At 51.9% G+C, this 25,741-nt stretch overlaps 12 protein-coding genes across 12 annotated transcripts; 6 read left to right on the top strand and 6 right to left on the bottom strand.

Annotated features, from left to right (window-relative positions):
- Window positions 1-10: 10 nt before the first annotated feature.
- On the bottom strand, window positions 11-1,093 carry ATEG_01199 (homocysteine S-methyltransferase family protein; the record flags this gene model as incomplete). Its single annotated transcript, XM_001208564.1, has 2 exons — window positions 11-151; window positions 197-1,093. The coding sequence occupies 2 exons, from the start codon at window positions 1,091-1,093 to the stop codon at window positions 11-13; spliced, it is 1,038 nt and encodes a 345-aa protein (XP_001208564.1).
- Window positions 1,094-1,335: 242 nt separating this feature from the next.
- Window positions 1,336-2,132, bottom strand: ATEG_01198 (uncharacterized protein; the record flags this gene model as incomplete). Its single annotated transcript, XM_001208563.1, has 3 exons — window positions 1,336-1,392; window positions 1,459-1,959; window positions 2,016-2,132. The coding sequence occupies 3 exons, from the start codon at window positions 2,130-2,132 to the stop codon at window positions 1,336-1,338; spliced, it is 675 nt and encodes a 224-aa protein (XP_001208563.1).
- Window positions 2,133-2,423: 291 nt separating this feature from the next.
- Window positions 2,424-3,212, top strand: ATEG_01197 (uncharacterized protein; the record flags this gene model as incomplete). The annotated part of the gene is made up of 1 exon (XM_001208562.1): window positions 2,424-3,212. The coding sequence occupies one exon, from the start codon at window positions 2,424-2,426 to the stop codon at window positions 3,210-3,212; it is 789 nt and encodes a 262-aa protein (XP_001208562.1).
- An 861-nt stretch (window positions 3,213-4,073) lies between these two features.
- ATEG_01196 (uncharacterized protein) lies at window positions 4,074-4,487 on the top strand (the record flags this gene model as incomplete). Its single annotated transcript, XM_001208561.1, has 2 exons — window positions 4,074-4,116; window positions 4,162-4,487. The coding sequence occupies 2 exons, from the start codon at window positions 4,074-4,076 to the stop codon at window positions 4,485-4,487; spliced, it is 369 nt and encodes a 122-aa protein (XP_001208561.1).
- Window positions 4,488-5,487: 1,000 nt separating this feature from the next.
- Window positions 5,488-5,922, bottom strand: ATEG_01195 (alpha/beta hydrolase; the record flags this gene model as incomplete). Its single annotated transcript, XM_001208560.1, has 1 exon — window positions 5,488-5,922. The coding sequence occupies one exon, from the start codon at window positions 5,920-5,922 to the stop codon at window positions 5,488-5,490; it is 435 nt and encodes a 144-aa protein (XP_001208560.1).
- Window positions 5,923-6,557: 635 nt separating this feature from the next.
- ATEG_01194 (uncharacterized protein) lies at window positions 6,558-7,152 on the bottom strand (the record flags this gene model as incomplete). Its single annotated transcript, XM_001208559.1, has 4 exons — window positions 6,558-6,626; window positions 6,769-6,796; window positions 6,873-7,050; window positions 7,110-7,152. The coding sequence occupies 4 exons, from the start codon at window positions 7,150-7,152 to the stop codon at window positions 6,558-6,560; spliced, it is 318 nt and encodes a 105-aa protein (XP_001208559.1).
- A 1,304-nt stretch (window positions 7,153-8,456) lies between these two features.
- On the top strand, window positions 8,457-10,415 carry ATEG_01193 (uncharacterized protein; the record flags this gene model as incomplete). Its single annotated transcript, XM_001208558.1, has 1 exon — window positions 8,457-10,415. One exon carries the CDS (start codon window positions 8,457-8,459, stop codon window positions 10,413-10,415), a length of 1,959 nt encoding a protein of 652 aa, XP_001208558.1.
- A 1,816-nt stretch (window positions 10,416-12,231) lies between these two features.
- On the top strand, window positions 12,232-13,834 carry ATEG_01192 (putative amino acid transporter (Mtr); the record flags this gene model as incomplete). The annotated part of the gene is made up of 5 exons (XM_001208557.1): window positions 12,232-12,351; window positions 12,407-12,668; window positions 12,729-12,892; window positions 12,952-13,362; window positions 13,421-13,834. 5 exons carry the CDS (start codon window positions 12,232-12,234, stop codon window positions 13,832-13,834), a joined length of 1,371 nt encoding a protein of 456 aa, XP_001208557.1.
- Window positions 13,835-14,167: 333 nt separating this feature from the next.
- On the bottom strand, window positions 14,168-15,515 carry ATEG_01191 (tyrosinase family protein; the record flags this gene model as incomplete). The annotated part of the gene is made up of 5 exons (XM_001208556.1): window positions 14,168-14,428; window positions 14,481-14,754; window positions 14,810-15,075; window positions 15,122-15,284; window positions 15,340-15,515. 5 exons carry the CDS (start codon window positions 15,513-15,515, stop codon window positions 14,168-14,170), a joined length of 1,140 nt encoding a protein of 379 aa, XP_001208556.1.
- Window positions 15,516-16,716: 1,201 nt separating this feature from the next.
- Window positions 16,717-18,225, bottom strand: ATEG_01190 (mannitol dehydrogenase family protein; the record flags this gene model as incomplete). The annotated part of the gene is made up of 1 exon (XM_001208555.1): window positions 16,717-18,225. The coding sequence occupies one exon, from the start codon at window positions 18,223-18,225 to the stop codon at window positions 16,717-16,719; it is 1,509 nt and encodes a 502-aa protein (XP_001208555.1).
- Window positions 18,226-20,405: 2,180 nt separating this feature from the next.
- Window positions 20,406-22,070, top strand: ATEG_01189 (uncharacterized protein; the record flags this gene model as incomplete). Its single annotated transcript, XM_001208554.1, has 1 exon — window positions 20,406-22,070. One exon carries the CDS (start codon window positions 20,406-20,408, stop codon window positions 22,068-22,070), a length of 1,665 nt encoding a protein of 554 aa, XP_001208554.1.
- Window positions 22,071-23,498: 1,428 nt separating this feature from the next.
- Window positions 23,499-25,493, top strand: ATEG_01188 (glycosyl hydrolase family 43 protein; the record flags this gene model as incomplete). The annotated part of the gene is made up of 10 exons (XM_001208553.1): window positions 23,499-23,567; window positions 23,626-23,686; window positions 23,757-23,776; window positions 23,895-24,106; window positions 24,153-24,205; window positions 24,258-24,292; window positions 24,337-24,481; window positions 24,522-24,541; window positions 24,712-24,945; window positions 24,996-25,493. The coding sequence occupies 10 exons, from the start codon at window positions 23,499-23,501 to the stop codon at window positions 25,491-25,493; spliced, it is 1,347 nt and encodes a 448-aa protein (XP_001208553.1).
- Window positions 25,494-25,741: the final 248 nt, after the last annotated feature.

Genomic DNA, 25,741 nt, shown 5'->3' with positions numbered 1-25,741 from the left:
CGCCTGGAGTTCATTCAGTGGCGAACTGTTGTCGAAGTTTCTTGATGTCGTGATGCGATGCTTTGCAGCACCCTCCCACCAAAAAGGAGCTGAAGGGCCCTGTTTCACGAGCGTCCTTGACGACCTGCGCGAGTTGGGTTTCCCAGGAACGCTGTACGGTCAGCATATTGCCATCCGGAGGGGAAAAATGCCATACCGTGTCTCTCCCAGCACTTTCCTGTCCATCCGGCTTCTCCCACTGTTGCGTCGTCGTGTTGTACACTTCCCCATTGGTGCCATCAGGGTACAAGACCAGACTGGGAACTGTAGAGATCTGCCCCGACGCAACGCGCTTGGCGACATATTCACCCAGCTTGCCCACCAAACCGGGTAGCTTATGAATCTTCGTACAATTCGCCCCAATCCCCCAGGGAACCCCTCCATCACTCATAGGCGCTAGAGCCGCATCAACCACCTGTTCGATAGAACTCCCATCCGGTAGAAGATCATCCTCCCGCGGAAAGACACACGAAACCCAGAACGGGACAGCAATGCCGGCCGCACGAATAGCCCTCCGCACCGCGCGCACCTCATCCAACCGTGGCAGCGTCTCAAACGCCACATACTGCACGCGGCTGATCAGATCGCCCTCCGCGTCCTGAAACAGCCGCAGCCGCTCCAGATGCCAGCGGAACAGCGCCTCCTCGCTGTCATGCTCAGCATCGTACTCCCCGCTGTACTCCTGACCGGGGATCATGCACGCGCCGTACGGACCCAGACTCAGCGCGATCTTGGCGCTGTCGCGGGCCTTGGCTTGCTCTGCGACGGTCACGGCCGTCTGCAGGTAGGGGGCAATGGCGGTCTTGGGGATGCCGTTTGGGAAGTCGGCGGTTTTTGTCCGCGCAAATCCCTCGATGGACACCTGGTAGGTGGCGGTCAGGAGCACGTCCACGCCGGCGACGCCAAAATCGTGTTGGCAGGATTGCAGCGTGCCGGGATCGGAGACTAGGAGGTGAGAGGACCAGAGAGGGGTGGTGGTGCTGGAGAACTCCACGCCATACTGATCTTGTAGGGAGGTCCCTAGGCCGCCGTCGAGGATCTGGATAGTGGCCATTGTGATGTTGGTAGAGGAGAGAGTGTGTGAGAGATGAAGATATAGTGGATCTGGCGGGGGAGGGACCTGATATGCTTGTTCCTACCGCCTACTCGATCCAGCCGGCAATATCAGCCCTATAGAGTCTCTCAGATTCCAACTATTCATTCTTGCTCAAAAATAACGCCAACCCGATTTTCCTCCTGCAATGATTCCTCTAGTCCAATGACGCCATCAAATGCCCTTCCTGTATCACGGCCAGCTCAAGAACAGTAGAACAAGTACGCTTCGTCCAGTTTCCCCTTCTTAGAGTCGGCTCGCTATTTTTGATTAGTGCGAAGAGCAACAGGAGTGTAGAACAGAATGGAATTATAAGCAGCACTCACCAGGCAATCGACCAACTCAGAAACCATCTGCTCTTCTTCATCGAGTCTTTGTTTTTGTCTCTCGGTGATTCTGTCCTCATCGAATGTATCGGCTCTGTCGAAGTCTATCCACACTACTCTTTCTGGATCATCCTTGAAGACCATAATGTTCCTCGGTTTGGGGTCTCCATGCTCCACTAGAGCCTTGTGTATTTCCTTGATGCCCTGGATAATATTATTGAAGCGAGGTTCCGTGCAGGTCTCGATGTCGAGCATTTCCATTCCCGGGATGTACTCGATGAAGATGGCGCTGGGCAGATATTCATCATCCAGGAACGCATCCAAGTGCGGCTCGCAGAGGCTGGGGTCGAATTTTCTCATAGAGCCAAAGTATTTGGGCACAAGTCCTTTGTCACATAGCCCATGACTCTTCAACCGGCGATAGGCTGAGCTCTCACAAACATGAATGTCAAGTTCTCGGTCGTCGGGCTCATAAAATTCTCGGGGACCCCTTCCATGATGCTAGTTGCGTCAGCTAAGGTGCCATGTTATACCGGTTTCTGATGGATTTCACTTACCACCTTCATGACACAGGTGACATCCCGAACAATCACAAGAAAGAGGTGGGAATACTCTGATGAATAGAGCTCGTCCTCGAAGCGTATCTCGGTTGGCATGACGTTCTCAAAATGCATCTTTCTTATGCTGATGAGCGTTTGAGGATCCTCGATGGATGTGAGAAATTATGACGAGACCGCCACGATTATGGGCTTGGTCAGGTGACAGAGTGCTCAAGAAAACAAAGGGGAGCTACAAGTAGGACCATGCGAAATGCTGGATCGCATGTTGGTTTCACTAGTGAAGGGAAACTCAAGAACAGTGAATTGGAGGCGTGATATTTAGGAGTATATATGTCGTAGCTTGCTCAGATTCTGTCATGTAGAGTACACCCGCTGGGACAGGAATCAGACTTCCGCTTGATCGAGATGGCTAACCAAATATCTCTCCTGTCGTACTTGCAGACTGCACCTCCTGCGATCCCCACAAACCCTCCAGCGCGTCCGGGCCGTAACACTACGAACAGATGTTACAGGGCCAGCGATATCCACAGCACCGCAGTATGGCAAGCATTCAACCTAAACACGATCATGCAGGACTACCGGACTGTTCTGAACCAGACCCAGCTAGCTGCAGACCCAATTCCAGCTTCTCCTCCTCGTCCAGTGCCAACTGAGGATGCTCTAAAGGAGAAGCTGAACGAATACATAACCCCCAGGGTTCGGCGCGCCCTTCGGGCTGGGTTCGGTCACCTAGCTGCCACTGGACAAGACGGTGGGACCACGGCTATTGTGTACGGCTCAGGAGGTTTTGCAAAGAAAATCCACCAGTACACACCCGACACCGCTTACTTTGATCCCACAGTTGCATCGGGTACAAGTCCCAATCGGGCGCCTGGGGATTACAAACCGTCCTGGAAATGGACTAGCGCTGGTACGGACAATGCTACAGCGAATCGTACCAGGTACAAGCAGGTACTGGCCCAGGTGAACTACTACATGAAGCAGCACCAGACCAGGTATGGGTTCATCCTCACAGACCGTGAGTTGGTCGCAATTCGGCGGCTGGATTACCAAGGCAACCTCGAGCTTGCCGCGCCCATACCATTTGCGACTCGTGGCACGGTTCAGCAACCTCAGCTGACCGTTTTGCTGGCACTATGGTATCTTGGGATGTTGGCCGCGCAAGATCAAGGGGCTGATTATTGGTCCCTGTGAATATCATTGCTGATATGGAACTAACGCCGTCATATTACCGAGAAACCATCCCCATAGATGGCGGATTCCAAGTCTGTCAAATAGAATAGGGGGTTTTATTTTGTCAATCGAAATGACCGCTAGGCCACCAAAAGTGCGAACACACTCATGGGGCGCTATATGGTCCATATCAGGTTTGACAGGTTTCGTCAGGGTGCCACAGCTGCTTTAGCTAAACATAACGTTTCAAATTCGTTTGAACTAGCCACATTATCTTAGGATGAGTAGAATACTTGTTGCTAATGTGATTTTTGTTTGTTTGGTCGGACATGGCTCAGAGGAATGGCAGCCTTTATGTTCACCCTGGACTATTCTGTCATCAATGTAGCGGACTGCGGATCTACCAGTAATAACCTTATCATTGCGTACAGGTTTGCGTAGCACGGCTATATATCATGTTCCTAGTCTATCTAGTAGTCAAAGACCTGTTGGTACATGCTCGTCACCATTCGTCATCGATCTCATGGATCCCGTTATAGACCACTTCCTGCCCGTGGCTAGCAAGGCAACGAAGCTCATAATTCGCCCGACCAGGGTCCACAATATCAGCTCGACGGCAAAGTGATGTTTGTCGCAGTGTGCATATCCACCTGCTATACCTAAGTGTTTTAGAGCCTATACTCCGTAAACAAGAACCAAGGAGGGGGCCGCTGGCAATCCACGGAAATGCGGGTAGCTCGCATGGGGGCAGTGACGACTGAATGAAATCACCCAGCCAACGACCATATCGCCGCATATATGAACGTGCTAGACGACTCGCTACACACAGCATTTCAACATTATCCGAGCAAAAAAAGAATAGCATCACCCACAGTATCCACCATGTCTTATCTCCTTAGGCAATTGAGGCCCCGTTTCCCATACGGTAATCACATCCTAAATTAATAGAGGCTCTCGCTAATACCTCTAGGATCTGGCGTGCGATACCTTGCCACTAAAGGGGCGGCCCCGGGTCAATCGTCCAACGTCACAAATCCGCGCTCGAGCAACCCAGAATCGCAGGCTATTAACATGTCGCGAGGCAAGGAGTCGCGTCATGATGATACGCCAGACACGAAGTCCGTTCAGTCTCCAATCTCAAGCCAACGCGGTCCCGCGAGCGAAAAGCACGAAGGCGAGGAACCGTCCACCACGACAGAATACGTGTACAATGACCCAGCCAAATCAGCTCGGGAGAAGAGGGAGAATGTGGAACAGGCGGGGAAGACAGCGTTGGGGCCCGAGGATAAGAAATAGTCCTGCTTTGAACGTATATAATATACCAATGCACTGAAGCGAAGATCTGTCCAACCCATGGTCTGGCTAGTGGTCCGCAGGCTCAATTGTTCACGCCGAACCCACCGCTAGTGAAAGCAGAAAGTTTTTCGAAGTCTAAAAGCGGCCACTTATCGTCTAGCAGTATATATCCCGAGTATCAAAGTATTCTTATCCTCTCACGCACTTCCTGTTTTGAAACATGCGGCGAGAGGGCTTGGCCTGGTTGTTGTGGATTATCGAGGCGGATGTAAGCTCCATACGCATATCTACCTAACATCGTAGGAATTCATATTGCAACACGCTCCAGCCGTTTCAACAAGTATCAATCTGCCTCTGAATTAGGCCCTTCTGATTCGGCTAATGTCGAGATGTCCTCGGCAACCTCTTCAAGCGCAGTCATAGCGGCTCCGCTCCAGGGAGCCAGTTGCAGAAACCCATGGCAGAGATCGTCGTAATGTCGCCAAATGACACAGTTTCCAGCATTTCTTAGAGACTGCGCAAATCGAGTCCCGACGTCCCCGAGGCAGTCAAGCCCACAGGTGTACACGGCCACGGGGGGCATTCCGCGGAGCGAGTCGACGGGCTGCTGGCCAGGAGAGATGTATCTCGAGGTGAGGGGCACCCCAAGCGGAACGTAGTTTGCTGCGAAGCGGAGGATCCCATTACCTTCCATTGTTAGGCTGGCCTCTTTTCCAGTTCCGATGGGAGAATACGCACATTGCAGGTAGGGACCGGAGTTGTTTTCCTCCGCGGCAGGGGTATTAAACGGAAGTTCCGGCTCTGAGTATAGAAGAAACAAGCCATTAAACGGGCATTTTCCTTCGTCGAGTAATCTGAGCGAGAGGCTGGCGATCATGTTACCGCCTGCACTGTCTCCGGCTGCGAAAATCCGACTAGGGTCGACAGAGCGTGCCTTGCCGTCTTCGCCTCGCAGCCACCGCAGGACACACTCGCATTCGTTGAGTTGAGTTGGGTATTTTCACTCCGGAGCGAGCCGATAGTCTATAATGTACACCTGCATCCCGGCTTTCTCTGCCAAGACACGGCAACCGTTCTCAAACTCGTCCGCGCAACCGACCGAGTATCCCCCCCCATGGACGTAGAGCAGCGCTGGATATAGTCCATTCGTGCTTTTTCCGTCGGTCCTCGATGGAGAAAGGATGCGTAGTGGAATGGATCCGTAGGGTCCTTGGATTGCTGTATATTCACTGTGCCCGATGCTGGCTCGCTTCGACGGCGGATGCGCGGCCAAGCTAAAGATTTCGGAGTGTTGTCGTCTCTCCTTGAACAGGTCGCTTCCACCCAAGCATAGTGACGGTCTCTCAGAAAAGAATTGTCGAAGGTCTGAGTCAAGGTCGCCCTTGGTTGCTGTTGTTGGTATAGGTTTTGGCGGTTCTTGTTGTGTGCGAGACATGACGTCAGTATCCATTAGCAGAATCACTGGAGGGCGAAGGTTTTGCTAGGACAGCTTCTCTCCAGGAGCACAGAAAGCAATGGATATACCGTATTCACGTCCTCTGGTACCTGGAGGACTTCCATTTCGTAGTACTTTCGTCAATCTCCCAGTGCTGGATATTGAGAAGGAGGCGACGCGAACATCCAATGTGACGTGTTTCTGAACACATAACATTGACGCGAACGGGGTCGTACGTCCCACCACGTCGGCCACCTCGGTAATAGACGTCAGGCTTGAACGGCGTGATTATTTCATGATTCAATCTGCGTTATCTAGCGGAGGCTTTTCTGCAGCAGGGCCACCTTACGACTCAGGTGATAACCCAATTACCTCTCCATTCGGATGATAAGGGATGCTTCAGATACTATAACTCGGGCATAGTTAGCTACACTCAATGGTAGCATGCTTGTACTCTGTAATGTGCATTTATCCGATCCTCTACTGTTAAGAATCAACCTTGCTATACTCAGGACCTACTCTGCTCTAGCGCCTCACTATAAAAGTCCGTGACGTTGCACGTCTGTTTATTTTGATAACAGACAACAGAGGATCCTGGGAAATATGTCGTACTCAACATGCAATTAACATTCCAGTCACAGCTCGAACGGGAGGAGCAAGCGCTGGAGGTGCGCAAAACATAGTTCAGCCCTATTGATATTCGCCTATAGTTAGGTGCTATTATAACTATATTCACTTCTCTAATACTTTAAAAAATTGCATTGCTTATTCTCCTAGACTACATTCCACGTCGATTGTAGTATATTTACTTTTATGCACAGGGTGATAAGTTCAGGCTTAACTTACACCACTCCAATTCCCGATATGATCCACTCTGAACAGACCCATTACAGTGTTAGCATGTATATATATATGACCAACCAGAATTGAAGGAGAGGGGATGGACTTACGTTCTCGCGGAGCCCCCTCCATCAACTTGCGCACGCTGTACACTACCTTTTCCTAGATCTTGCTGTACTGGAGCCCGTCCCTGATCGTTGCTAACACCGGCTGTTGGTTCGGTAGATGGATTCGAAAGATTCTCTTTGATATTATCTGACCTCTCCCTTGATTGTTGTAAAAGAGTGCCTGTTGTCAATACCGTGGGCGTCAGTGAAAGTTACAAGGCCTATAGCGAGGGGCTTTACCTGTGGACGGCTCTTTGCGAGAAAATTCGGGTAAATCAGCCATTGTGCTCCTAATATAAGTGGTAATGATGATGGTAAGAAAAGCTGTAATCAATCACTGCTGGTGTCTTTATATCTAGGTTGGAATCCGGTGATGTGAAATATATGTCATAGCCCTGGCGTAAGTGGCAAACAGCCGAGACAACCAACAAACAAACTTCTGTCGGGGAAGGACCGGGGATACAACAGTGAACTGCTCCTCAATTACTCCCGGGACTACAGAGTAGACTGAACGGTGGGCCAGCCTATGGTCCAGACCTGTTTAGCTGTATCCCCATGCGGGCTAGCCGGAGAACCATGAGGCCTTGGCGCAGACATATTTTCAAGGCTCTATTCCACTTTAGATATCACCCGGGCTTGTAATCTATTGTGATTCAGAGGAGAGTTGGTTGTACTTCTTCATCTAGAGACATGAGAGTTTATGCAATAAGGACTCAGTTCCTTCTGTACAGGAAGGTATGATGCTTTTTGTGATTACTGTTCAGGGTCCTTATCCAGCTTTCGGGCAATATCCAGCACAGTTGGGTCGTCAACAACACTAAAAGATTTAGACATTAATAGTTCACACGCTAATGAGACTATGTCGGAAACTTCAACTTCAACACGTGGACATTCCACTCCAATCCTATCCGAGTCGAACCATGGGGGCGTTCCTACAAAATACGTCGATGATGTGAATCTGCCCTGAGAGGTCCGAAAGGAATCGGACTCTAAGCAGAGAGACACCAAGGTGAGATGGCATTCCTGTCCTGCCGCCAGGTCGAACGAGAAGGAGCTTAAGTGTATCAGCTCGCTACAGCATGACTCGCAAATCATCCTTGCTGTCCAATGATTGGAAGCATGGCAAAACATACAAGCCACGAGGCGTCTATCGGGACAGGTAGACAACACCATGCTGCAGTTCACCATTTTTATCATGCAGTCAGCACGACATAGAAATAGCGGTGTGTAATGTATCCTTACCTGCCATTTAATATCGAAGTACCCCCATATATCACGGCACTTTGACTTTCATGTTGTCAATATAGGCCGTCTTGTACAGAGTGCAATGGCTTCACCGTCCATGCAAAATAGGCATAGCGGTCAGCCCTCGCGCCTCGTCTGCAGACCGCACATTCGGAAGTGGTCGGAAGTTTCAGTAGAAAAAGGGTCGAAATAGGGTCTTAACTAGATTTTATATGAATTTAAGACCCTGCTACAGTCCTAATTTACCAGTACATCAGCAGTATCTTGGACACCTGCAGATTGACTGTACACCTCATCATTGCAGCCGCAGAGAAGACGTATATGACAAGTACTGAGTGCACGATGGCAGATAATAGCACGCAGTGTAGCCTTAATGGCGAACACCAACTTCAGCACGACGATCTTCAGGAGGTATCGGAAACGAGTCTTTTGAGGAACGTCTCTCCTAACTCCCTCTACCACCAGCGTGTTGAGGCCTACGCCTCTATCGCGCAACTATTCATCAACAACGTCCGTCGACAGCCAAAGTCTCCGGCTATTATCGACATCGACTCGATCATCACTTTTGAGGAACTTCACACTAGAGCAGTCTCCCTGGCCGTCCAATTACGCAGGAAGGAATACTCCTTGGAGGAACCGACGGGAGTCTTGGTCAGCCCTGGATCATGGAACGTTATCACCCAGTTAGCAGTGGTGTACGCTGGCGGGACCATAGTTCCTGTCCATCCAGATGAAAGCGATGAGAAGATCAGATGCAAGCTGACTGGTGTCGGGGCGAGATATGTGATCGTCGACGCACCAAACAGGACCCGCCTGCCGATGTTTACCTGCATCTTGCTGAGTGACCTGAGTCCAGGCGCATCCTCAGCACAATTGGATGGACAGAGCGACACCATCCCAGTCACCACCACTCTCCACCACCGAACCCACATATTGTTCACCTCAGGCACGACGGGAGAGCCGAAAGGGGTGCAGATCTCCGCGCTCTCCCTCCTCCACATCATCCACCACGTCCCCACCAGCCCGCTGGAGAGCTCAGACGTCATGGCACACTATATCCCTACCACATTCGACTATACCCTCGTGGAAATCTGGGCGCCGCTGATGGCGGGGGCGCGGATCGCTATTCTCCCCTACGCGGATGCTTTCGACGGGCGCACCCTCGAAGCAGCCCTCCGTAAGCAGGGGGTCACCGTCATGATCATCGTGACTGCCTTGCTCAATCTGGTCTCTATCACCAGACCAAAGGCTTTTTCGACATTGCGGATGGTTCTTTTCGGCGGTGATGCTGCTAGCCCCAAGGCCGTTGCGAGATTGCTCGAAAGCGGCGGCCCTCCAAGCCGATTAATCAATGCCTATGGCCCGACTGAGACATGCTGTTGGTCTTTTACACACGAACTGTCCATAAAGGACACTCACTCTGAGCCGGTGAGCATTGGAACCCCGACCGGAGATACGATTGCTTGTATCGTCGACGATGCAATGCGACCTGTCTCCGACGGCAACGTGGGAGAACTCCTTATAGGTGGGCCCGGGGTATCTCGCGGGTACCTCAACAGCGAGAAGAACGTGACTTCGTTTACTGACATCCAGATCCGTCCGGGCTCGGATGAACGCACTCGTTTTTATAGGACGGGAGACCTGGTTCGACGGGACCCGTTGTCGGGGCTGGTTTACTACCTTGGCCGGCAGGACCATCAGGTTACGATTTTCACGATGCGGATTGAATTAGCGGCGGTGAAAGCCGCACTCATGCGGACCGGTAGATTCGCGGATGCCGTCGCACTTGCAGTCGACTCTCCCATCAAAGAAATGGGCAAGATACTGGTTGCATATGTCATCCCGCATGAGGGTTTAGACGACGTTCTGGAAGGGATTGAGAGCGCGCTGTCGCCACATCTGCCATACCCGGAGGCTATGCCACACATCCGAATCATTGATCGCTTCCCCCTCAATCGGCACTTCAAGGTCAATCGCGCAGAGCTGACTCGGAAATATCTCGCCGAGTGGGAACCTTACATACAGGGAAATGGCAAAGAGTGTGCTGCCACAACCGAGCAGAAGCTTGCCCACGTCTGGGCTGGAGTCCTTGCTATGCCGTCCGTGAAATTCACCGGCGGAGACAATTTTTTTGAATTCATTCGCAGTGAGTTTCAGGGAGCGTATCTCGTCCAGCAGATCCAGCTTGCTTTCGACGCCACGGTTTTCCTTCACGAACTACAGGCCAATCCTACTTTGTGCAAGATGGCAGCGTTGATTCGTGAGAATTCTAGTAGCATGGCCCAGGTGTCTATGAATTGAAGGGCGGCAGAGGCCAGATGAGGTTTTTGTGCTTGGTGTACATCTCCCTGAGGCTATAGAGCATCTTCGATAGGTTTTTTTCTGAGCTGATATAACTCTCCTGTGACAGATCTCGGATCGAAAGAGGGTATATATATCCATATTTATCGTCCCTGTTCGTGTTTGAGTATCGCTAGACGGCCTGTATCTGGGGCAAGGAAGCTAGGCGACTGGAACCTAAATATGGTGAATATCTGTTGCAATGGGTACGGCGATTGTTAGAGTCTCCACAGATAAACTAAAATCTCCCCTTGCACCTGGAGTTCTATCGTTGGGTAAAGCAATAAGGTAATGCCAATAAGGAGGCTTTTGAAGTAATCTGTGCGAAGAACGTGTGACAAGCTTGCTGCGGCCAGTGGAGACGCCTCGGTGGTTAATTACCTCACAGCGCATGGAGAGAGGCAATTAGGGCTAATCACTGCTACGTTAGGCGGCGTGGAGTAGCAGCTTAGATAGGACTAATTAATGTAGGCGGAAGTCCAAGACACAGTTCATAGACGCTAAGAACAATAATGACCGCACTTATGAAGGGAAAATTGACGTGGCTTGTCTTTGGTGAACAGAAGGGGATACAGGGTCTGCTTTTTCAAAACATGCCCTACAATAGGCTGCCGTCGTGGTTGAGGGATATAATAGAAGGCTTCTAACCTCTTCCGCCACTTCACTCCCCCCAAGCCAAGGAATTAATCTGCAGCCAATATACCCTCCCGGGGCATTCGGTCGTCTGTCGTCTTGTGTGTGGAGTGGATTGCGACGATCGCGTTTCAACCTGGTCCGGTTCTCCCTGTGTCACCCTTTCCGGTCAAACAAGAATCCTGTAGGAATGGTAGGATGAGATGTCTCTAGTCCACAGCCGGGTAACAACCGGATAGTCTAATGAGGACTCTATCAAAGTCAGCAACTCATTTATCTCGCTGTCAGCGGATCGTGGGCTTGAAAAGTGGAATTGAAAAGTTTGATTCGGAAGAAGGCCGTCGACAGGCTGCGCAATTAAGATGACCCGCTGCCGATAAGCAGAGTCCCGGGTGGGTATTCTTCTGGAAGACTGGCTGAGACCTCCCCCGGTGGCGAAGTTCAGCCAAACCCTTGATCAACACCCACCATGCCATAGACGACCTAGACTGGACGAGACGTGGAGTCTGGGGATACAAGGACACGGGACAACGGGGCAAAGGATGACGGTCGTATGCGGTGGAACCGAGTACCGCAGTCAGCCAATGATCCCGTATAGAAGCGCAGGCAATAACCGAGGATTGAGGGAATTACGTACAAAATATAGCCGTGGGCGGTACACGGTACGCTAAAAAGTGGTTCCAGCGTGGCCAAAAGGTGGTCCGATTGCGGGGGCGGATTCTAGTCGCATGGACGGCTGCTGATCTGGGGATTAGCAACATCATAGGAACTACAAGAGTAGTTATAGATGGTATACTGGGATAGAGTGTACATAAACGAAGAGAAAAGATAAGAGCTGGGTACTCTATACTCCGGACTAGACGGAATCCCGCCGAGATGGTGGCAACCGGACCGCAAGGCTTATCTGGCCGCCCAAGGCTTATCTCCCGCCGCGCAAGACGAGATAAACCAACGACCTGATTAGTTACCCCTGAACCTGGACGCCCCAAGAACTCTGAGGGAACCTAATTCTGCACCAGGACCAGCCGGTCCGGTCTGATGCCCGGGGCTAACCGGTAAGCCTGCCTTTATAAGTACTCGGCGCCGCATCCGTGTGCCGTGTATCCCTCCACCTGGCACAGTACAGCACACTACATGTCTCACAATGGCCGAAAAGAAGCAAGACGACTCTCTCTCTCCCACCCCCTCCGATCTCAGGGTGGGCCAGGTCACTGAGGATGCCGTCTGGGGTGAAGTAACGGGCGAGGGCCCCAACTATCGCAATGTACGCATTTGGTGTGGCTGGGAGTGAGAAGAATGAGGATACTGACAGCGTCCAGGTCGGCTGGCTGGGAACTTCCGTGCTCATGATGAAGACGCAAATCGGTCTCGGCGTGCTCTCCATTCCCGTTGCCTTTGATGCCCTCGGGATCGTCCCCGGCGTCATCTGTCTCATTGTCATTGGCGGCATCACCACCTGGTCCGACTATATCATCGGCATCTTCAAGCTGCGCCATCGGGACGTCTACGGCATCGACGACGTGGGTGCGCTGCTGTTCGGCCGTACCGGCAGGATTGTCCTCGGCGCTGCATTCCTCCTTTGTGAGTGTCCCGCCGTGCACCGCTCTATACTCCGTACACATCACTGACTAAGGTCCCCAGGGTGGACGTTTGTCGCCGGCTCCGGCATGCTGGGCATCTCAATCGCCCTCAACGCCGTCTCCTCCCATGCCACCTGCACCGCCGTCTATGTGGCCGTCGCCATGATCGTCACCTTCATCCTGTCGAGCATCCAGACCCTCGGCCGCATCTCCTGGCTGGCCTGGGTCGGTCTGGTCTGCATTCTCACCGCTAGTGCGTCCCCACAGACCGTATACCTCGATAGAACCATCTAACAACCCCAGTCATGATCGTGACCATCGGCGTCGGCGTCCAAGACCGCCCCTCCGCCGCCCCGCAAGACGGCGTCTGGGTCTCCGACTACAAGATCGTCGGCAGCCCCGACTTCAACAGCGCCATCACCGCCCTCACCACCATCGTCTTCGCCTACGCCGGCACCCCGGCCTTCTTCTCCATCGCCGCCGAAATGCGCGACCCCGCCCACTACGGCCGCGCCCTCGTGCTCTGCCAGTCCGTCGTCACCGCCTTCTACATCGTCATCGGCGTCGTCGTCTACTACTTCTGCGGGTCGTACGTCTCCTCGCCTGCCCTGGGCTCCGCCGGCCCGACCCTCAAAATCGTCAGCTACGCCTTTGCCCTGCCCGGTTTGCTCGTGAGCACCCTGCTCTTCATCCACGTAAGCTCCCCCTCACCAACCCCTTCCACAAGTCCCTCGGCACTGACAACCGCAACAGATCTCAGCCAAATACATCTTCGTCCGCATCCTCCAGGGCTCCAGGCACCTCACCGCCAACACCCTCACGCACTGGGCCGTCTGGATCGGCTGCACCTTCGGCATCGCCCTCGTCGCCTACATCATCGCCAGCGCCATCCCCGTCTTCAGCGACCTCGTCTCGCTCGTCGGCGCCCTCCTCGGCACCCCCATGTGCTTCCAGCCCATGGCCGGCATGTGGCTGTACGACAACTGGAGCTCGGGCAAGGCGCGCAAGTCGCTGTGGTGGATGGCCATGGTGGCCTGGTGTGCGTTTGTCGTGCTTTCGGGGACGTTCCTCATGATTGGGGGGACGTATGGCTCGATTGTTACGATTATTGATAGTTATAAGAAGACGGGTGGGTCGGCGGCTTGGTCGTGTGCGGATAATTCTTAGGTTATCTGTCGTATAGGTGGTTATATAGATTCCTGGTGAATCGATGTGCAATAGAATTATGGTTTAGAACATGAGATCCCAGAGAAGGCAATCTGGACGAATGGTCCTGGAAACTGTAGAAGGTGAATGACCATGGTTGACTGGGAACCTTTCCATGGGTCGATTCCCACTGTTCCTTATTCTAGTTGACGCTCACCCGCTTCCGCTTCCGCTTCCACGTTAAAGATGACCATGCAGCCGACTCTCTTCTATCCAAACATCTTCAAATATAGCACTCAGGGATAGCGAAGTCTACCACCGCATGTCCATCGCTATAGCCCAGGCATCCATACCCTAAGCGTAGACATAACAAAACGGCCCAGACAACGTATCCACCAGCTCGCGAATCATCTTCGGCTTCGCCAGCTTCCCCAAAGTAATATCCACCACATCGTCCAACGTCGTGTTCCGGGATGACAGATCGCCCATAACGGTCGGCCCGTCAACAACGTACTTGCGCGACGCCGGAGCCTGGTTCTGCCACGTCCAGTACAGCCGGTCGATGGCAGCATGGTGCAGGAAAAACACCGGGTCACCTGGCGAGGCGAAGAAGTCCTTTGCACCCGTTAGCTGTGTCTCTGAAAATGGGCAAAGAGAAAGAACGCACTCCACCCGGGTCTCCTCCAATGGTAAAGTGACCCCCAGCGTGGACGCCGAATAACCCCTTGGGAAAGTCGCCCTGGAGGTCGCCTTGGAACGTTGTGATGGTCGTCTTGTTCACGATCAGATCGAGCACATACGGCGTCGCGGTCCAGCGCGCAGCGTCGGCGGAAATATCGCGTCGCAGACACCGCGGGTTATACTCCAGCCCGGAGCCGTTCTGCGCCGCGACCCCGGGGACCTGCAGCGTCGGATTGACCGGGCCGAGGTTCACGGTCCAACTAGGCTGGTTACAAAATATCCGACCACCACAGGTAGAGATGGGTGATCACTCACTTCTTGAAAGGCCCCATCTCGACGCACCCCCCACCGTGCCCCGCAGCAATGACAAAACCCGGCGCCGCTTCGGTGCCGTTGTGAGGGATGTACGTCCCGTCCCCGGACATGCTGTACGGCGAGCCGTCGAAGACCGGCGAATGGAGCGGGTCGGCCGCGTATTTATTCCACGCCCAGTACGGCAGGTCGCCGGCGTAGCCGCACTCATCACGCAGGGCCTGCTCGTATGCCCAGGTAAAGTAACGGTGCCATGTTAGGAAGTTTCCCTATGTCTTCTTAGAGCTTGCCCGGGCTGAGTAGAGGGGAACGTACAGTCCCGTGGATGAAGTGGGTCTGGTTAATGTGGACGGCAACAAAGTCATCGTAACGATTGCGTGCGCCTGGCACGATGGCAGGATCGGACTGGGAGGGTCGGGACGCGAGACAGAGCACGGCGTCGATATATTCTCTGCGCTCGGGCTTGGAGAGGGAGCCCCTAGTGGATGACTGTTAGCATCAGGGGGTGCGGTGGTAGTCAATGGGTATCGGACCATTCTCTGCGAACGGACGCCGTCTGCGGTGTGCATGTGCTGTTCATCGCTGTGGTGTGGTAGTGGGCAACCTGGTTATGGAGAGCCTCTGCAGCCAGCACGTCCCAGCTATCCTTGGCTGCCAGGGCGGATTGCACAGCAGCGAGAGCTACAACGGCATAGCTGAGGGAGCGCATTTTGTGGGTGGTTCGGATGCGAAAATCCAGCCATGGTGGTCAATTGCTGTCTTATATCGGACTGCAAAATTAGGACTCTCAAGCGTAGATTGTGTGGTCTTGTCCAATATCAGCCTAATCATGGTGGAAACCCGGTTTAGTGCGACGAAGTTCGTTCTTGAGATGGAGCCAGGGTCTTGAACCCTGCCTAGTATGGCCAATCTGACGACGGAGATTCTGACCGTTAGACAATAGAGGATAGCTTCAGGGTCTTGTTTATGCACTCGCATGGGGCCGGTTGAGACACGGGACGAATCGACACCCTAGTGCAGTTAGCGTATGAACGCTGGTTGCAGATCGTCGATCGAAATATCCAGGGTCCAAGACCCTGTTCGTGTTTGCGAAGGGTCTATCTATCTTACTGGAGGGATTCACGCACTCACCAGGGACATTTCCGTTGGAAATGATGGAGTTCGAAAGCTGACAGACGGGTTCGACGATCCAGGTTGTTGCAGGAATCCAACGATATCCAGATACCGTTATCCTTCAGGAGCTTGTGGACACTGCCTTTCCTCTTTTGGAAGAGAACAAATATACCACAAGGACTGGGCATAGTAGTGTGGACTATAGCGATCGCTTGGATTAGTTCCTGGCGCAACAAATAATGGCGTTGTAGTGCTTGCTGAGTTGGTGACTTGATCTCGTTCACAAAAAATCACTGATATGCGTGTAACGGACAGCATATAGAAGCTACCAAGGGACTGATCAAGGAGGATTGTCAAGTTGAGTTGTGGATGAGGTCCTGAGGTCTACATATCAAGGCAGGGAGACGCTAGGCCCAAAGAAGCAATTCAGGAGCCTGAGGCTCTGGAATAAGCCATCTCTGAATTTAAGTCTATAGTAGTAGACATCTCCTATGTAGCAGACATTCACTTCAAGCGTCTAGATAGATCCTTCATTTACATAATACTGATAATCATAACCATCATGTATTGAATGCCAGCGGTAGAAACCGAAACTAACCATAATCCTATCCCAAATTACCGGCCGTGCCAGGCCCCAAATCAACCATATTATCAATCCAACAACACAAGAACTGCCGTTTTGTCTATCGTCTAATTCTATGCCGTCGTTCGCTTCCAAATCACATCCAAATGACCCTATACAAAAAGACTCCAAACATCGGTCGCAGACGCAAATGTACCTTCTTATCGCCGATCAATCAATCAACGTACTTGGGCATCGTCTTCATGATGCCATCCCGGGCAATGGCTTCCATCGCTGTCGTAATCTCCTGGAGGAAGCGCTTGTCGCTGCGCAGGTCATCTCCGAACAGGCTCTTGACGTTGAGCAGCTCCGCTGGGTTGGTGCCACCCGCACGCGCCTTCGCCTGGAGCTCCTCGCGCATCGGATCGTCCACGTTGAACGTCTTGCCGCTGTCGTCAATGCCGTTCAGGTAGCGGAACCATGCGGCCGCGACGAAGCACAGACGCCGGAAGGGGCCCGTCACCCAGATCGCCTCGGCAATGGACGGCATGATGAACTGCGGGATCTTGCCGGACGCGTTCAAACAGATGCGCGGCAGCTGGTCCATGATCGTGGGGTTGGAGAAGCGCTCCATGAGCGTCTTGCAGTACTCGTCAATGTCGACGCCCGGAATCTCGGGCAAGAGCGGCTTCACCTCCTCCTGCATCATCTGCCATACAAACCGGTTGTACAGCGGGTGCTCCATGACCTCGTGGACGTATTCAAACCCGGCCATCTGACCGGCGTAGCCGATGGCCGAGTGGCTGCCGTTCAGCAGGCGCAGCTTGTGCTTCTCGAACTGCTCCACGTCGTGGACGTTCTTGACCACCTGGGCGCCGGCCTTTTCAAAAGGCGGACGGCCGTCGGAGAACTGATCCTCAAGCACCCACTGCATGAAAGGCTCCGTGACTACCGGCCAGGAGTCTTCGATCCCGATAGTTTCTGCGAGTGCCTTCTTGTCCGTGGGGGATGTCTGCGGTGTGATACGGTCGACCATGGCGTTGGGGAAGGCACCCTGCTCGGCAATCCACTTGGCAAGCTCAGGGTTGCGTAGGCGTGCAAAGGACTCGAGCATGTGACGGGTGATGGAGCCGTTCTTCTGCATGTTGTCGCAGGACAGGACAGTGAAAGGCCGGAGCCCCTGCTGGTGGCGCCGGGCCAGGGCAGCATAGAGGAAACCGAAGGTGGTACGGGGGGTCTTCTCGTTGGCGGGGTCGAGATCGAACTGGATGTCGGGGTGCTCCGCTTGGAGCTCGTGGGTGTTTTCATTGTAGTAGTAGCCGCTCTCGGTGATGGTCAGCGACACAATGTGGGTATCTGGGTGCGCCATCTTGGCAATCACGGCCTCGCGGTTGTCCGGGGCGAAGAGGTAGGAGTTGATGCTGCCGACCACATGGGCAAAGCTTCCCTTGGCCGACCGCTCAATGACGGTGTACAGATGATCCTGAGAGCGCAGGGCGTCGCGCATGGCGGCGTCGAAGGGCTGCAAGCCCACACCGCAGATGGCGTAGTCGTTCACGCCATGATTCTGCATCAATTGGTCGACGTAGACGGCCAGATGGGCGCGATGGAAGCCTCCGACACCGACATGGACGATTCCCTCCTTCACCGCGCTACCGCGTTGGTAGGTCGGGACCTTGACGCGGTCCTTGCCAGCGGCGAAGATCTGGGCGAGGTTTCGGCTGTTGAGCTTGAGGGGAGCCATTGTATGTGATGAATTGAGAGAAGGACAATGGCGAGTTCGAGAGAAAGGAGATAGGAGGAGAGGAGAGGAAGGAGAGGGAAGGCGAGTGAGAGAGTGAGTTAAGAAGAGTTTGTTGTGGCGAGACCGGATGGAGAACAACAGCTTATCAGGGAGCGTCACCGCCGCTTCCGTCTGCTTAGTCGGCTGATCCGCAGAAAAATGTGCAGGCAAACTCTATTACATCACGCGGGAGCTTAAAATCCCCGGAAACTCAGTTTTTCATTCGAGAAAAAACTCTGCGGCCCCTTTTCTTTTTTCTGGCCGGCTTTAGCGCATCTGGAAGGTTTCCCAATGCAGGTGCGCCCCCCTCGCCGCGTCTTTGTGTCGACCGCCGATTTCTAAGCTACCCCGGAAAACCTGCTTTTTCCTGATGGAGTACCACGGTTGCCTGCCCCATCTGGCAGGCGGTAGCCGCCATCCCTGTGGATCTAGACCGTCATCGGTGCTATAATTAGTCCGCAATAGTGCCCCAATGCAGTGCATTATTCCCTAATAATTTCCACATAGTGGTGCCGCGGTGCAGCGCCACCAGGGCTCATAACGACTGAATCAGGTCAAGATTGACCCAGTGCAGTCATATTGATATCAGTCCGAGTCTTGTGACCATCGCATAGATTCGATCGGGTTCGCCCTGACATATCTGTACAGCTAATGAATATCGTCTCCTCGATGGATAGGGGTTGTCATTCGTGCAGTAATACAGTAGAAATGAAATATTATTAATGCGGATCGAAAGTTCTATAGACATCCAAGAATCGTTTGAGCGAATCCTCTCTCCTTCTCGAGAAATCTATGACCACCGAGGCAATTGCATTCAAATACTTCTTCGGTTCTTCAATGCTGATAATGTATGCGTGGTTTTAAGATCCATGTGGCATAGCCGATCTAGAACAGAGTCTATTCTCGGATAGGGATCTAAACAAAGGAGAATCCAGGTACCACTAGATAGAATTTGGAAGCTAAGATCGGTCTTGTGATCAATTGAAACGTACTAGTGTCATGAACCATAACCCAGACCGATAGAATCCCTCTTCTATATTCTACCTCCCTTAAAGCTATACAACTTGTTATTTTATTATTTTCTTACAATTATTCTAGAAAAATTGATAACTAATTTCGTTTTCCTTTTTAAACTTAGTCTCTTCCTGAGGGAAGCCAATTTTGGCTCCCTCGTGACCACCTTGTTTGCTATGATTCCATAAATACTCCAGCCCCAAGTTCCATCATACGAACTATATCTTTTCCTGCCCTCTTCCTGCCAGCATGTCTCATAATAATTCTTGGTCTTCCCAACTCTCTTCTTATCCATGAAAGCTCTCTTCTCTTCACAGCCTCTATTTTTTACTCCAGATCTCGGTTTTACTACTACGCAGGGAATCGAGGAATGCGTAGGGAGGAGAGAGGATCCGTGATATTGAAGAAGGAGTGATTAGCTGATTGTATGTTTCTTGAAACCACTTTTGAAGCGCTATATTAGAAAGATAAGGCTTAAATGATGTTGGGCTCGGAGGGCAGGTTTCTGGCTATTAGATTAGGCCCTATACCACATCCAATGGCTCATGACCTACTATTAGCAGCAGAAATCATTTGACCTTGCTTATCTTAAGCGGCTACGGCAAGCTGAGAGCGATTTGCAGAGGGCTGGAGTGGAAAATAGGCGTCAGCGATATTCCTGGGTTTTTGGTGAGGAATTTGGGGGGTCCTGGATATACCGAATACCTTGGTTAACGAATTGAAACCCTTGCAAAGAATGATTCGTTATAACCAGGTTTTACTGCATGTATATGAATAGCGGAACTGTTTGCTCCTTTGCAGGGAACAGAATAGCGCATCTAAGAGGGGGGTTTGCGCCAGCCTTACCACAAAGTCCAATCACCCGTTCACACAAAAAGCAAGCCTGTACTACTCAGAGTCACACATATCCTAATTGGGAGAAATCGATCATCATGCGGCCATCAGGCAGCTGAAAACGAGGCTGAGAAACCGAAACCTCTGGGTTGCCCCGTCTCTTACATGCATCAAAGGATACATGGCGCTGGAGGGCGACAGTGATATAAACTGGAGGGTTGAGTGGTGAAAGCTTTCGAGTTTCCATCATCTCTAACCCTGAACGTTGCACCAGTACAATTGTTGACTCCATGATGTACCCTCAGGTCCCATCAGGAACGTCCAAGTCGCTTGGAGTGCCAGAAAGGCGATGGTACTGTGACCAGAGTCATGTACTCGCTCTGTTGGGCTGCGTGATATGCTTCATGGTTTCGATCCTTGCTATCCAACCTACGATCGGACCCACGTGGAGCCTGTCTTGGAATCTGGGGTTGACTAACCAGCTGGTCGTCGTCGGATTGTTGCTAAGTCTGATGAATGAATGTACCGGCATTCTGGCGCCGACATTCTTCCTTATTCTCGAGACCCGACGAAAGAGCCCGACGCTGCAGAACTACGAGGCCATTATCAAGAAGAGCGTGTTTCTGGATAAAGCAGACGTACGCTGGCGTGCATGCTTCTTCATCCTCACTCTCCTCCCTCTGGGACTCAGTGCAGCATACAAGAAGCTCATCGGAGGAAGCAGCACGATAGAGATCCATAGCAACTTTCCACGGTTCTACGGCCTCGTGCCGCTTCCTCTGGGCACATTGAACGTGATGAACAATTCGATCTATTACATGATCAATGCAAGCGTTCCGTACATAGCAGCATCATCGAGCCCTCGTTCGATTCCACAGTTCCCAGCCGTGTACGGATTTAACACCGTCATCCTGGACAACACGTCCACGGCGTTGCTCGACTTACCTTCGCCAGATTTTCTCTCTTCTATCCAGCAGAACCTGACCGACGGTGAGTTTTGGACCATGTCAGCAGCTGTGGGCGGAACAGTCGCCCGATATAATTCATCGACATCGTCCTATAAAGACAATGACGCCTTTTGGACCACTTCTTTCAACCACTCCTATAATCCAACCGGTCTGTCGACGATCTCCCTCTACAATGGCTATCAGATGGGGATGATTAATGGCTTGGACAACTTGCATAGCGAGAACCCGGACCCGTTTTGTCTGATTGGCTTCTTCGAGGGAAATGCGTACGGGCTGAACATCTACAGCAACACAACTGAACCCACCAGTCTCGCTTTCAGAAAGAACGCCCCCAAGTTCGACATCCAGCGAGAAAAATGTCAGGCGCATTGGACAGTGACCCGCAGTAGCATCCAACTGACCAGTGGCCACTGTACTGGAGAAAGGATAAAGCAAGTCGTGTTCAACAGCACCACGCCGTATTACGCCGACACGCTGCCTGTTTTGGCGACATGGTTGATTCGGCACTCCCCAGCACGATCCCAAAGCCAGTCGCCGTGGCTGCTCCCATCATTGACAACCTCCGTTGCAAGCATGTTCTGGGCTCGCATCATCTACATGAATCCGACAAACAAAGTGTATCCCGAAATGTACTATCCCCCAGCTAGCGAAACTATCCGTTCAACACGGTTAACCCTCAAAGCGGATTGGGGTATGTACCTCACGCTATGCATCCACCCTGTCCTCTGCACGGTGATGCTGCTTTCAATCTGCTTCTGCTACAAAACCCCCATCGGAAAGGGATTCGGTTTGATCTCAGTTTTGTCGGGCATCCGAGGAGATAATCTTGACCAGCTGCGGGGCGCCGGTTTGTCAGGGACTCTGACAAGGACAGTTCCGATAAGAATCATCGTCAAGGATTCATCTCGTTCCCACCCGAGGATCCAATATTCATTGGGCGATGCGCTTGAGGCCACGGGCGAGTTAGATATAAAGGAGACGTACTGTTAGACTCTTTCTTTCTTAAAATTGGATGCAACTCACTTTTTCCTTGTGTTTGCGTTTTTGTTTTTTCAAATGCCCTACAATCCTGGTGCCTTTCCCTGTTGTCCCTAGCGTACCAGCGTATCGCGTGTCCAGGGTCTCGAATAAGGTAATATCTGGACAGCAATGCGTGGTGACACCTCTATCAATCACGGGATCAACAATCTGATTTCCCCTCATCCGGTATGCTGATTCACTGCTCCCAACCGTAGAGGATCCACCGAACGAAGTCAGATTCAACAACGATGACCGAAGGAGAAGGGAATTCGCGTATCTCGGCGAGGAGACAAGACAGGTATCGGATGTTAGCAGTGCCAATGGATCCAATGCATCGGCAACGCCGTGTTTGGAGCAAAAGTACCATCCGGTCTCAGTCCCGCTTCCTCCGAAAGATGGGCCCGTCTCCTGCATCCCAAGCAACCGGCGTCAGGGCCGTCTCCCTGCCCATCGGGTAATTTTGACATCCGGCCCGGAGCCCGTTGACAGCGCGGCAACCCACTAGTTCCCGCCAGCATCCTGAAACAGATCAGCGTGGCCCACTGTTTGAGAACGCCGTGGTGTCCGCTTTGTAGGAATGGATTGTGCGGGGCAGGCTCATACGCTCCGTTAATGTTCGTCGATAGCACCACGGTGACCATATACATATGCCACTTGTTGTTTTGTTCGTAGTGGCCAGTTCCGGCAACATTTCTGGTCCCGAGTTGGCATTTCCGAGGCTTCCAGTTCCGCGGCTCTCTAGATGCATGGATTGGGATCTCTGGAAACGTACCGAGGCTACTTGATGCACAGGAATATGTCTTATCCCATGCTGGGACGAATATGCAAATTGGGATGGGGTGGACTCCGCGAAGAATTGGATTAGTAAAGGTACTGTTGCGATGGCTGGCTGTTGTCGAGACGAGCCTTTCTGAAAGCACGAGAGCGGGTAATATTCTCGCCATTTCGGTCAGAACATACGTTCAACCAAATATCCTGGGAGCTTGATGTTCTGTTATAAACTCACATCTCGCTGTCTCGGGTAAATCTGTACTCGACGATCGGTTGATATTGCAGTGCGGAGAACCCGGCAGAATACTCAGTTCCCCGCAGGTGTAGAGGCCTTGATTGATGGAGAATTTACCATAGTCACAAAGTCATTTCTGCATCTTCAACATGCTGAAGATCAGCAGGCCCAGTCTATGTGCGGTATTTGGCCGAAGGTTGATATCACGCTGCGTTGGAACGGTACAAGGCTTCGCGACTCTGCGTCGAATGAGGATCCGAGTGCCTGTAGATCCATACAAAGAATCATACATAAGATATTGTGACCTACAGTTGCGGGGCAACACCCTTGACCCGGTAGAGGTATATAAATAGGGCATCGATCGTCCTTGCAATAACCCCAATTGCAACAACATGCATTCCACTCTTGCGACCACTGCTTTCTTGGCCCTTGTCCAAAACGCCCTGGCGTCCCTGGATATAGTAAGCAGCTTTCCTATCTTTTATAAAGACGAGATCTTGCTGACCCTATTCGGAATAGGTGCCTGGTGCTACCTGGACGGCTGCGGGCACTAACCAACACATCCAAGCCCATGGCGCAGGTAAGCTTCGGCCATCTACTTGGCTTAATGTGAGAATTGTATTAATTGTATCTCAAACTCTTGACTGTAGGGATCATTCAAGTTGATGGGGTGTGGTACATGATTGGGGAGAACAAATTGAATGGTTCATCGTTTCAGTCCATCAACTGCTACTCCAGCAAGGCATGAATCCATCCACATCTCACCGATATGTCTCTAACAACTTCAGAACCTCGTTGACTGGACCTTCGAAAATGAGCTCCTCACCCTTCAAGGATCCGGTGACCTGGGCCCAAACCGTGTAGTGGAACGACCAAAGGTTATTTACAACGAGGAGAACAAACAGTATGTCATGTGGATGCACATTGATAGCTCCGACTACAGCGAGGCAAAAGCTGGGGTTGCCGTCGGGTCATCAGTATGCGGGGACTACACCTACTTGTAAGCAATCGTGCTTTTGCCCGAGTGAGGGTGCTAAGGCTTCTAGGAACTCTTCTCGGCCTCTAGGTTACCAGTCTCGTGATATGGGTCTCTTCAAGGGTTTGTATTTCCGATCTGTGTTTCATGACACTGGCTTACTATGAAGTCACAGACACGGACGGGTCCGCGTATCTATTGACTGAAGATGTATGTGCACCGAATATCCCCACAGCAGTCTCTAAGTCATCCAGAGAGAAAACGGTCTCCGAATCGACAAGCTATCGACTAATTACCTTACTGTCGAGTCCAACGTTTATACCTTCACGGCTGACTACGAGTCGCCCGCGATCCACAAGTCAGGAGATGTCTACTTTATGTTTGCCAGTCAGCTCACAGGTATTTCTCACCATTATTTCTATGAGCACTCGCGACGTAGCTAACTCCGAGCAGGGTGGAGTACGTATCACTCCTCGGTCTCAGTCTACGCCACTAAACAACACTGCAGACGCAAATGACAATCGATATTCAACTGCCACCAGTCTATCAGGGGTCAGCCACAGTCTCTTGTCCCGTCGGACATGATGCATCATGGTCAGCTAGTCAAATAAAGCTAACAATAAACATAGCCTTGGTCAGACTGGTCTGATTTCGCCCCCTCGGGGACAAATACATATACCTCTCAAACAACATTTATCTTGGATGTCAATGGTCTTGTGATGTATAACACTCTTGATTACGAGTCATGTCCTCAAGGCGCTAACAGTATTAGATACATGGGCGATCGATGGCTCTCCAATGACCTTGCATCGTCAAAATACATGTGGCTTCCTCTCACTATTTCTGGGACGACCGCGTCGATGGTGCGTGCGCCGGTCTGCCCAATTTCCTCTCTCCCCTGACGACCTCGCAGGACAGCAATGCCCCTTGGACTCCATCCTTACAAGATGGAAGCTGGACTTCCGTCTCGAACACCACCAATTTGGGATCCAAATCATCCGGAACCATAGGTGGATCCGCGAAAGCGCTGTCCTGTTCCGGGTGCAGCTCAGAAATCATCGGCTACATTGGCGGACCCAATAACGGCACATTGACATTCAACTCGGTGTCTTTCGCTGATGCTGGAGAAAACACCGTGCAGATATCATACGGCAATGGCGATAGCACGCAACGTTATTGCACCGTCACTGTTAACGGACAGGTCCACGTGCTGGCTTTTCTGCCGACTGGTGGTCCACAGAGTCTGGGAGTCAGTGTTCTCAATGCAGACTTCAGCCAGGGAAGCTCCAATATCATCAGCTTCTCGGCTTATAAGGGACAATATTGTGAGAAGAAGGCTACAAGCGCATTATATCTTTTCAGGCTAATCGGCTCCATAGGTCCAGATATTGAGGGTTTGGTTATCTCGTAAACAAGTTTGTGGTAGAGGGGCTCGGCTAAACTACTTTGCTCGTGGATGTGTCTCAAGATGTCGGAAGGAAGCAAAGCTGTAAACACAATTTTCAGGATTGAGTCGTGAAGGTTCACGGGATAATAATGTACAGTGTTTGCTATTCAGGAATTATACAAATGAGGTCTTGGATCACCAAAGGGAATCAGATCGGAAGGTTATCAACAATAAAGCCGTAGCAAAGAGGCTGATATATCACTCCCGCGAAA

The sequence above is a fragment of the Aspergillus terreus genome, genomic scaffold (assembly GCF_000149615.1).
Source record: "Aspergillus terreus NIH2624 scaffold_2 genomic scaffold, whole genome shotgun sequence".
Lineage (NCBI taxonomy): Eukaryota > Fungi > Ascomycota > Eurotiomycetes > Eurotiales > Aspergillaceae > Aspergillus > Aspergillus terreus.
The sequence above is the reverse complement of the archived record's forward strand: the minus strand, read 5'-3'. Positions and strand labels throughout refer to the sequence as shown.